The sequence below is a fragment of the Onychomys torridus genome, chromosome 23 (assembly GCF_903995425.1).
Source record: "Onychomys torridus chromosome 23, mOncTor1.1, whole genome shotgun sequence".
NCBI classification, from domain to species: domain Eukaryota; kingdom Metazoa; phylum Chordata; class Mammalia; order Rodentia; family Cricetidae; genus Onychomys; species Onychomys torridus.
The window spans coordinates 13,690,482-13,702,970 of record NC_050465.1 but is presented as its reverse complement, the minus strand read 5'-3'; the positions used below and the strand labels follow the sequence as shown (position 1 = coordinate 13,702,970).

Sequence of the window (12,489 nt, the reverse complement as noted above, 5' to 3'; positions counted from 1 at the left end):
AAATATTAGGACAAATATTTCAGGAAGAAGGTTCTGGGCAGAAGAGTTAATTTTTCACTGGAGGAAAAGCTAAATACCATGCAGAAACTATCTGCACTATTTTTAATCACTGGGCTAGTAAAATTTCATAATTGATAGTGTCTGAACCATTTCGGTAACTTCTTGAGATTAGACAAAAGAATTTGGTAGAAATTCCTAGCCAGGACTTTGGCCATGACAAAACAACCACTGTAAAGATAGACAGGTACTCTGACCTTTTCTAACCTCCCTACAGGGGCTTCGCTGTAAGTCACAGATAGGATCTCTCTTCTGAGATATCTGTAAAAGGGTTCTCTGTCATTTACTAAAGATACTGAATCAATCAGCAGGCCACTATAATTTTCAGATGCACTAAGATTTCCCATAGGAATTTAGCATGAATTATTTTCTCTTGCTTTGTTTATATTTATGTGTTAAGGGGTTACGCTAATCTTATGATTTCTTACTTGAGAACAATAAACCATACTTCCAATTTGCTAATCTCATTTGATGCCTCAGAGGGGGGAAAAAAGAGAATCTTTAATTATATGGTAGTTGTGAAGGGAGTACACAAGCCCAAACATAGAGTTATGGTGGAGAATGTTTCAGAAGAGATGATTAAATAATAAAAATCACTGATAATAGAGTTTAAATATTCTTTTCACAGAAAGTGATGTGCATGTGTGTGTGTGTGTGTGTGTGTGTGTGTGTGTATCTTAGTTATGGTTTCTATTGCTGTGAAAAGACCCTGACCATAGCAACTCTTATAAAGGAAAACATTTAATTCAGGCTGGTTTACGGTTTCAGAGGTTTAGTCCATTATCTTCACAGTGGCGTACAGGCAGAAATAGTGCTGGAGAAGGAGCTGAGAGTTCTACATCTTGATATGTGGGCATCAGAAGCAACTGTGTCCTACTGAGTGTAGCTTAAACATATCAGATCTCAAAGCCCACACACACACACACACACTTCCTCCAGTGAGGCCACACCTCATAACAGTGCCACTCCCTATGGCCAAGCATTCAAACCCAAGAGTCTATGAGGGCCATACTTATTCAAACCACCACAGTGTTTGTGTGCGTGTGTGTGTGTGTGTGTGTGTGTGTGTGTGTGTTTGTAGCCACTTTACAATAAATACATATTTTCACAGTAATACCTTTTATGTGGCACATGTTTATTAAAATTAATTGATAAAAACTTAATTTTTAAAAAATGATCAAAGAAATTTAGTAGCAGTTTCTCCAACGATGTACAAATTGCCCACAAGCATGGGGGGAAGCCACTCAGTGTCTCATCTCCAATAATTAGAGTAATAAAAATAAATAACAAATCAATAGATAATTCCATACCCATTAGAATAACAATTATTTAAAAACTAAGAAATAACAAGTATTGATTATTGGAAAGGATAAGGATGAACTGGGACCTTTGTACCCTGCTGGTGACAATGGTATATGATATAATGACTATGGGGAAAGGATGGCAGTTCTTCAACAATAAAATGTAGAATTATCAAATGACCTAGCCATTCCACTTGGGATTATAGCCTAAGAAATAAAATCCGGGGCTTGGACAACTACTTGTACATATATGTACAAGGCAGCATTATTCTTAATTATCAAGAGGTAGAAGCAACTTAAGTATATATTGACAGACTGATAGGTAAAATAAATAGAAGATAGATTATAGATGATAGATAGATAGATAGATAGATGATAGATAGATAGATAGATAGATAGATAGATAGATACAGGTAGATAGATAGATAGATAGATAGATAGATAGACAGATAGACAGATAGATAGATAGATGTGCATATATATTCAGTAGAGTATTATTACTTTTTTTAACATATTCACCTATTTAATTATTTGCAAGTGTATGTGTGTCTCTGTGTGAGCATGTATGCACATGAGTGCCGGAAGCCAGAATAGCATAGTGGATTCCCTTGGAGCTACAGTTTCAGTCAGTCAGTTGGGAACCACTTAACATGGGTGCTGAGAACTAAACATGGGTCCTCTGAAAGAACAATATGTGATGTTTACTGCCAAGCCGTCTATATAGCTCCTATCACATTTTCTTAAAAGAAAGGAAATTTTAACACATTCTGTAACATGAATGAACCTTAAAGCCACTATGCTAAGTGAAATAAGCTAGTCACAAAAGTTCAAATATTGTACGCTGCCCTTGCATAAGTTGCTCAAGTGGTCAAGGTCATGGAGAGAGAAAATACAAAGATGGCTGCTGGGAGCTGGGGTGAGAAATGGGGACTCAATTAAGGCAGCTTGGAGCTTCAGCTTGTGAGGACGAAGAGCATTTCCGAGGAAGAATGATGGTGATAACTTCACTCAAAATTTTAAAGTGGTAAATTCTACATAATATCTATTTTTACCATTGTCCTTAATAATTAAAACTAAAAGTTTAATTCTGTCCCCTTAACTGGTCCATCTCAACAAACTTCAGGTGTTCAGACCTCCTGAAAAGGGAACATCAGGCTGACTTGAGTTGAGTTTTCTGTCTACTGGGGATCTTTTCAACTTCATGCCCACAGACAAGGCATTGTGCTTCATTTTCCTCATACATAAAAAATGGAGAGTATTTTACTAAGTCACAGAATTAAACAGGATCGTGTAAAAACAGCTAGCAAATAGTTCACATTTGATGCTATCAGCATCATTTTTCCTACTTCAAATTCACCATGGGGGGAAAAAAAGTACCTAGCAGAATCCCTGTGCACAAGAAGAGCTCCACGTCATTTTTTTTTTTCTTGGAAGAAGGTCCACATACAGCCTACATAATTCAGCACTGAGTTATGTGACACAAGCATGCTTTGTGAGAAGACAGAGATTGATGGAGGCTACAAAGGCAAGACTTCAGGAAGAAGGGAATTTAAACAGAGACCTTGAAGGATGGTTGGGACTGGAATGGAAGACAGGAAATGGAAAAGTGATGGGAAACTTGAAAAGAGGCAGAGAGAAGAATGGTGTGATCCTGTGACACTTGCCCACTCTTCTATTAGTGACATTCATAAAAAGGATGGCTGGGAAACCATGAGAAAGCCTCAACTGTATGTTTCTGATGTTCTCATAGTATATCAATCTGAGCACATACAGTAGAGAGACAGCATGTAGTGGAATTTGGTATGTAGCTTAGTGGTCGGGCAGCACGCTTAAGTCTCTGGAACTGATCCCAGGCACAGACAACAGACAGAAAGGAAAGAAGAAGGAAAGAAGGGAGGGAGGGAGGAAGGAAGGTTGAAAATACTGATTTCTTTGTTTTAGAATGTCAGTATTCTAGTATTTTTTCTTGAGGCCTTCGATGGACTGGATGAAACTCTTCCAAACTATGAAGGCTATGCTACTTAACTCAAATTCTCTTGATACAAATATCAATCGTGTCTGAAAGATAGCTTCCTTAGAACACTTAGAATGGTTTGACCAAATAATTATTACAACGTTAACAAAAAGAAACGAATTGTCACACAAAGTAACACGACTAGGAAATTTAATGCAGAGAACTATTGCCTAAGAACATGAAAGAGTAATTATATCTGTAAACAGGGATCCCTAAAAGGTATCTTAGGACAGAAGAAAAGTGCTCACAAAGGACACGTTTGGAGGTGAGAGTTCAAAAATCACTGAAAAGGTTTGTTTGGGCTCACTGGATGCTGGGGTGCCCAGTCAGAACAAACCTATAGTCTCTGAGGAAACACATATGAAACAAAAAGCAAAGTAACAGTGCTCAGGTGAACCAAGGGTGCTAAGCAGGAATGCAGCAGGTCAGGTGTACGAAGGGCATCGGGTTACTGATACAGGTGTGAAGTCCAGAGAACATGGAGCTTGCATCATGGCAGCCATCAGAACTCTTAGCACTTAAGTAAGCCATGAATGGTACTTGGGCCCAGGAGGAAGTCCAATGCAGTAAGACATATGAGGGATGGTGGTATTCTATTTGATCTGGCAGCTGGTGAAACCTTCTTCTTCAGGAGGCCAGTGTTTTGAGTAACGCTTAGTGGAGGAAAATCACATCCTCAAATGCCCATCCTCACAGATCATAGAACAGCATACAGAGAAGAAATCTGGACTAGCCCCTGGGTCGGAATTGCCTGGGAATCCCTACTATGTCATTTTTGTCCAAGGTGAGAACCAGGGAAAGCCATAGACAAGCTGTACTTAGCACTAGAGAAAGTCTCAAGGGCTCCGGGGTAGGAAATAGCATTATTTAGGTTCTTTTGAACATCCAAATCCAGAAGGATTGTTATATTAAATTATCAAAAGACTAACACAGAGAAGCTCAGTCTTTATATATAAGTGGTTGGTTGTTTTGTCTAGATCCCTGAGATGGAGCGGTAAAGCCTATTGGGTACGTAATACTAGTCCATACTTTGAAAGGCAAAAGAGTCAACACTAACCACCGGATGATCTGAGACACTGGTACCAAATATCAAGGACTTGAGCAAATTCAGTATTAAGAGAAAATAATGAAACTGAGGTGAAGATTTCAGAAGAAAAGCAGGTTTTTTTTTCTTTCATTTCTACATACATTATCAATTCATTTCACAAAGAGCAAAAGCAGAACAAGAAGGAAGAGGAGGGAATCTGAAAAGAAGGCATGGAGCCGTATGTCCTATGCGCCAAGGGTAGGGTAAGCCATCGTGTCTGTAGACAAAATCTGTGAACTAGAACTCTCAACTGGGGCAATTCTTTCACAGCAATGGCACCGCGATTAACCAGTGACGACAAATAATTGAAACATTAGACTTGGAAATATCCAGCCATCAGAGAAAATGACCAAAAGAGCAGGAAAGCTGATGAGAGTAAGAAAAGACTTGTAGCTCAGTGGCAGAGAACTTGCCTAGTCTTTGCAAAGCCCTGTGTTCAGTCTCCTAAACTGTGAGAAAGAAAGATGTCTAATCAGAAAACCAGTCTGACTCTAGGTAGGACTTGAGTGTCCAATGTAATGTCCAGCTGATGATACAAGAACCACAGAATGGTGGAAGAAGGAAAACACAAAGAACCTCATCAATGCTCAGGTTGTTAACCCAGGCATGGGAGAGGCAGGGCTTGACAAAGATCCAGAACTTATCCCCTCTAGGCAACTCAGCAATAAGAGCCTGGTCCTCTGTAGTGGAGCAGGCCTCTGTCTAGGAGTGGCAGGAACATCTTAGCCCAAACATTTATACACCATTTATGCAATGTCAGGCATTATCTTAAACACTATACATCTGATTAACTCAAAACAACCCTATTTTGCAAAAAAGAAATTGAGGCACAGGGTGATTATGATGTCAATAGCAAATCATTTAAGTGACTCACTAAGTAGTATAATGGGGATCCAAACTCCACCTCCACTTCTCTGGGTGTAGAGTATGTATATATATTTAGAGAGAGAGACAGAGAGAGAGAGAGAGAGAGAGAGAGAGAGAGAGAGAGAGCGCATAGTGCCTTTTCCCTATGATTTTACCTTCTGAGGATTTAGTGTTTCCATTACCTATGGTCAACTGTGTTTAAAAAAATCTAAATGGAAAAGTCCAGAAACAAACAATTCATCTCGTATTGCAACTCTTTCTGAGTAATGTGATATATCTTATCATCCCACTGCATCCCACTCTTGACATAAAGCATGACTTTTTGTATTGTATCTACATTCCATATTTGTCACTTATTGGCCATTTCAATTATCAGATCACCTGTCTTAGTGTCATGGTTTTTGTGCTTATTGCTTTAGTTAATTATGTTCATAATGTATAGAAGTATTGATCCAAATGAGTGACACAAAACCCAGAAGGACCAACCAAGTCTTGTACTACATGGCAACATTTCAAGGCATGCAGAAAAACATCTATAATCAGGGTCCAGCACTCTCTGCTTCACACATCCACTGGAGTCCTCAGAATAGACCCTCTGAGGATATGTGAGCCCTATTGTGCATTTAGACAGGAAGGACACTTTAAAACAAGCATTTTTGTCAAAGGTCACATGGTACAGAATGCCCTTGTTGGACTCACAGCTTTCAGGCTGTTCACTCAGTTTCACTACTTCACAGCCTTTTCTTTTTTTAAAGCATAAGTGCTGAGACAAGGTCTTGTTATACACCTCAGGTTTTCCTTCTACTCTCTGTCTAGTCTAGACTGGCCTCCATCTCATGATAATCTTGTCTTTATGCCCTGAGTACTGCTATTTAAGGCATATACCACCATATCCAGTCCTTCAGTCCTTCAGTCCCCTTTTGTAATGGTAAGTATTGCATGATTGTGCATACACATCTAAGAGTAAGTTAGGAGCCAAGGAAAAAACATAACAGCTGAGCCATTCAATTGAGAACATAAATTTCTCTTCAAAGCTGTAGAGTTGGGTAGCCCAAACTCAAATACTGTTGGAAACCCTCCCCTGGGCTAACTTTCATGAAGATACCTGTTTTTCTGGCCAGAACATCAGGATTTGTCCAATGACAAGTAGTTCCTTTAGCTGCAAGGGCTCCCAGGGCCTCCTGGAGCCTGGAATCTTGCCGCTGCCAGGAAACAACATGATGCAGTCAGCCTGTATTTATCACACTGAAAACCTGATTCCTCACTTCAGGCAAACTGAAAAAGAAAGCACAAAACTCTCAGTTGGCAGCCAGTTACCTCTGTTGATGTCACATCTGCAGCCAGGGATTTTTATAAAAGCAAGGAAGGAGCCATAGCTCTATGGAAAGATGAAAGACCTTATGGGCATACTCCTGCTTGGAAGCGTAAGTGGTTATAAATTTAGAAATTTATGAAATTGTCTTCATCTCTTTTTTTCTTTGATCAAAGTAAAAGGGAATGTCAAAAATCATGAAGCTTTAACTGGGAAACTATTATTACTCGTCAACGAGGGGTATGATTTTCATGTTCATTTGACTTTCGATTTTCTGTCATTTTCATCCTATCTTACCTGCTTGGAGGAGAAAAATTAAACACAAATGAACAAATAAATAAATGCATACATAAATGACCTGAAACAATCTAGGGAGGTGCTTGTAGCTCCTCAAGAGTCATGATTTCTATTTTTTCCACAATACAAAGAGGGCAAAAGGCAAGGCAGTGAAAACCTTTCTCTTCTCTCCTTCCTTCTCACTCATGCCCTTCTGACCCTAGGGCCTGGTCAGCCATATGCTTCTTATCACAACCATCAAAGAATGGTGGTTTTAGTTGCTGACAGAGAGAAGGTGCTCCAAACGACCACCTAGAGATAAAGGGTGCCCAGTGTCATTAACAAAGCTCTGATGGACACTTCTCAATTTTGCTCCAATCCTCCAGTTTCATAGCTTCTCAGCTCTGCATTGTATTCATCTTTTCATGGGGTGCTCCCCTTTAAGACAGTCTTTTTCTGTCTAGATTTGTCTTGTCTCTGTTTTTCTTCACTCAGAATGATCTCTTTCTCATGGTAAAGATGTCTTTCCCTGCCTCCTTAAAAGTCTGTGAATTTTCAGGATTGTACTCCCAGATAAAGTGAAAATTACACACAGTGTTCTCAGTGTTTTTTTTTTTTTCTCCTTTTCAAAGACTAGGAGACGTGGCAACAACAAATTTCTGTCATGTTCAAACCAAAATTTTGACCAAAGCAAGATTTCAAAGGCATCCATGGGTAGTTTTATTTTAACAGAAAGCCTCACAAACACACAAATGCCCTTGTCTTTCTCCTTCTTCATAAAGACAATCTATTTTAGAAGTGCATTCACTCTAGGTTGGGTTGATGTTTCCCGTCTTGGAACACTCTGACCTTTGGAATTCATTCTATAAAAAAATACCATTTCCATGATAGACAACCCCAACATCACCCAAGGTCTTCTGGCACAAGCAGCCCGGGTTCCTTTATTCTCAGTCTATAGCTTCTGGACGTCACTAAACAATTCCTAGTTAAATCCCCTCAGCATCCGTGCTATGTTAATCAATCCTGCACACAGGCAGCAGCTGGACCTGTGAACTGGCTCCAGAATAGACAGCAGTGGAGAGGATTTCTGTGCCTTGGACAAAAGAATATAAAGTTGTGGGGAATGCAGCCTTGAAGAAATGTTCATTGTTCCATTACAGCCAGCGAAGAAAGACTTTTGGCAGCACTTTAGGGAAGGGATCAAACAGAGTCAATTTTATGATCATCGCCAAGCTAAATGCCTGAATTTTTCTGAAGGAAATAGGCTTTTTTTGTTGTTATTGTTGTTTTGGCTTTTTGTTTTTTGATTTTTAAGTCATGACAGTAAAATAGAAGCCAGGTTTTAATTGTCCTTTATCTCTAGAAAACATTCATTGATGAGCATGGCACCCCAGTGCTGGCAGTATTAAGATGAGATCGAGTGGAGTCTCTTTTCAACATCTGGATCTCACCAAGAGGCAGGTTTAAAGGTTCTTGTACCAGGGAAACCTAGATAAAAGAATACACTAGAAAGCACAGCTGCAGGGGAATCCACATGCGCTACAATGCCCCATGACCAAAGTGTCACTGCAGCTGCTACCAGGGCTACAGAAGGCTCATTGGGAGGGAACATGAGGCAGCAGCTGAGATTAGTTAAAAGGCCGTCTTGGCCGTGGTGCAGAGCTTGTAAGAGAAAGTATCCCTTTTAAATCCAATCCATTTTTCTCACACACGTCACTTTAGGGAAGAGCCTCTTGGTTTGTTTTTTGTTGTTGTTTTTTTGTTTTAAGTTTTCTTATGTGACATCACATATTTATTTATTATATTTGTGTTTTAATTTTACACATCACCCATGGGTTCCCTTGTCCTCCCCCCTCCCGCCCCCACACCCACCTTCCCCCCATCCCCTCCCCTCCATTCCCATCTCCTCCAGGGACAAGACTCCCCTGGGGATTCATTTAAACCTGGAGGATTCAGTACAGGCAGGTCCAGTCCCCTCCTTCCAGGCTGAGCAAAGTGTCCCTGTGTAAGCCCAAGGTTCCAAACGCCCAGCTCATGCACTAAGGACAGGTCCAGGTCCCATTGCCTGGGTGCCTCCCAAACAGTTCAAGATATTCAGTTATCTCACTTATCCAGAGGGCCTGATCCAGCTGGGGGCTCCACAGCTTTCTAAGGGAAGAGCCTCTTAAGTGACTAAAGGCCGTATTCCTGGTTGTAGAGTGTGCCATGACTAAACTTTGCTGAATTCGCCTACATCCAAGAATGTGGAAGGACCCTGACATTCCAAGAGTGACCAAAGAGTTCTGACACTCAGGCCAGCATCACCTGATCTGTATAATGGGCCCTCACAAGGCAGACTCAGTGGGTATTTGCTTTCAGTGAACACATCAGTTGCTTCCCAATGGAATAAGTTCATTACATTTTATTTCTGTTTCTAATTCATTTTTAAGATGTCCCTGAAAATGTAACTAAGTAGCCAAAATGTTGAATAATACAAGCATTTATCATCGATTCCAAAAACCAATGGCCCTTATATCCCAGTGATCCAAGAAGCCAGACATTTGATAGATGCAGTGTGAAAAGACACTTCTGGAAGACAGGGTTCATGTTCTGCCATTGTGTCATCTGTGTAGTACTGGAGCATATCACTGGATCTAATAGTCTTCTCTAAAAAGGTGAATATTAAGATATAGTTCATGAAAATGTATAAGATAATACTTATAGTTAAAGAATTTCCTTGCATCCATTCACCTATGTGCCAAAGACGTGAACACAAGTATTCATAGAGGTATTACTCAAAATAGCCCTACACCAGAAAAAAAAAAGTTTGTCAGCTTACCCATGAAGAAACAAATTGTCACATCTCCTACAATAGAATATCACTCTGTCTTAAAAAAGAATGAAGTGCTAATTCCTGCTGCAACTTAGAAGTTTAAAGATACCACACTAAGTAAAGAGACCACAAGTTATATGGTTCCACTTCTATTAAGCATCCAAGAATGCTAAATGCATAAGGACACAAAAATGTGCCTGTTCATCTGTGATTTGGGAAATGGTAGCAATTGACTGTAAATGTACTCAAAGTAAATTTAGAAGTTAATGGGCATATTTCCAATCTAGATTGCAGTGGTAGTGTCTTAACTCCATAAATTTAGTAAACATCAATGATATGTAACTGTGCAGTGAGGGACTTCATGCTAAGTAAGTAAGTTATAGCTCAATGCAGAGGTGGTAAAAACAGATATTAATAATGAAAAGGAAATTTTGAAAAATAGCTATAAAATAAACAAAAATAAAGACCATTTACTTTACTAAATTACTTTAGTTTTACATGAATATCATTATATGTTAAAGTGTTGTCCTTTATAGAAAAATATTCTTTATTCTTTTGTATGACTGTGTTTGATCTATTATATGCAGATTCATAAATCTTATGAAAATTTGTCAAGCCAACTGGTTGATGGAAATGATATTAAAAGCTGGCCTGGCATACAGTAAGCATGGAACTCATAGTGTTGGTGCTGGAACTCATAGTGTTGGTGCTGTGTAGAGGTATCACATCATTACAGTGTATATCACGTGATACAGATTTCTTTTGTTGTCCTTTTTGGTTATGGGGAAGCTGGCACTGGTAATACTTTCCCAAATGAGCATAAATAAAGCTCATATTAATAACAGCTATTCAAAGGAGTTTAAAAATTACAAACATAATTTGAAATATTATAATATATGCTAAGGAAGATATCATTTTCAAAGTGTGTTTTACTTTGTTTTCATGTTAAGGAAAACATAATCATCATAGTCTTCCTTGCTTTCTTCATTTTCTCCACTAACTGACCATCTTCTTTATCAATTACAGGATGAAGAGAAGTGGCCACCTCTAGACATAATAAAATTAGAAGGAGCAGAAATTGATGTTGACAATAGCTTGGGAAAACCATTTGTGTTTAACTGTATGCCTCAGTCTGGAAGTAGAATATTTTGCCTCTGTGCAACTTCAAACCAAGAGATGAAAAGGTAATACATTAATCTCCTGGCTCTCTGGTTTTACTTTCAGTCAGAAGAATGTTTCATGAGCAGTAGACTTTCATATTCTTGGAAGCAGAAATAAACAGAGAACAAAATATGGTAGCATATGTTTTATTAAGTTCAAGAAGTTTAAGATGTCATTATTTCATTTTTAAAAAGAATTTCCAAAGAACATGAGCATACTCTGTTAACATCACTACTGTAACTCTCCTTTTTTTCTTTAAAAGACAAAAGCTCAATAAAGCTGTAGCTCCCTGTTTATATCTCTCATTCCTAACAAATTACTAGATGTATACATGATAAGATGGATAGTTATCAGTATAAAATAATGAAGGAACAATACAGTTGAGTCAGATGAGGTAAATAAACAGAGACTCCACTGACATTGTATAAGCATATATTCCACAAAGAGGGAGAATGTTTTGGCATTCTAAAATGTAGCAAAAGTTCCCGGCCATTAGATATGCATTCCATTCCACTGAGGGAATGCAGTTCATTGGCCATTTCAGTGAGCCAAATGAAAACTGTAAGGAAGGACCTGACAAGCTAAGGTAAGGGGTGAACAGGCTACAGAACAGAAAGTGAATGGGGAAAAGCAGCACATCAATGTGTCTAGTCTTAACAAATACCTCCTTCCAACCTTAAAGGAGGCACTAGATAAGTAACATCTTGGGCAAAAGTATTCTGTCCCTATTTGTGGAATATTGCATGTTTGAATAAACATATGGTAAAGGACAACCAGGATAATATGATAACAACTTTGCCCTATCTCACAGTATTTGTGCACACCAAACATGCCTAAGACACCGTTTTAAAGATTTTGTGGATTATCTGCATAATGAGGAGCCATCTTTGGCCCCAAAAGTAAATAAATGGGGAAAACTGTGGAAGAGGAAGTGGAAATGTCAGAGCCAGCAGATCAGGGAGTTCGCTGTGAGAGTGTATCCCCTGGTAACATTAGAGGCTACAGTCATGAAACCTCATCAACGTGACTGCCTAAATGTAAGCTGAACAGGGAGGACACTGATAGACATGGCAAAGCAGACAGAAGAAGGACCAAGAGGTCTCATCTCTACCCCAAAAACACAACAGGCAGCTAAGGAGGGCTGAGAGTAGCAGAAACAGTCTTCCCCGAGAAAAGCACACCCATCGGTCATCCAGTGTCCAACAGTAAGTGCTGAAAATAGACACACAAGTAACATTATATGGACTGAACCTGTTAGATTTAGGAATATATATATACATATATATATATATATATATATATATATATATATGTCTATATAGTACATCTAATAATAATTAGTGGGGAAAAAGAGGCCGTGAATTTGAAAGAGAGCAGAAAGTGGTATATAGGAGGGTTTAGTAGGAAGAGAGGGAAGAGAGAAATGTTGTAATTAAATTATAATCTCAAAAAATGAAAAAAAAATAAACAAAACAAAATGCCAAGTCAGAACTAAAGTGGTAGGGCATTTGTTCTTTTGAATACAAAATAAAAGTTGAGAAGTATCCTAAGAGAAGTTATATGACATACCAACTGAGAACAGGAAGCAGGGGCTTGTAAATG

The 12,489-nt window shown here is 38.8% G+C and overlaps 1 protein-coding gene across 1 annotated transcript in view; it reads left to right on the top strand.

Annotated features, from left to right (window-relative positions):
- The window catches only part of LOC118573395, a 120,190-nt gene that overhangs the window by 92,189 nt on the left and 15,512 nt on the right, over positions 1–12,489 (top strand). The window contains exon 8 of the mRNA XM_036173691.1: positions 10,753–10,910. Coding sequence (XP_036029584.1) covers positions 10,753–10,910 — 158 coding nt within the window. The remainder of the gene's footprint in view (positions 1–10,752; positions 10,911–12,489) is intronic.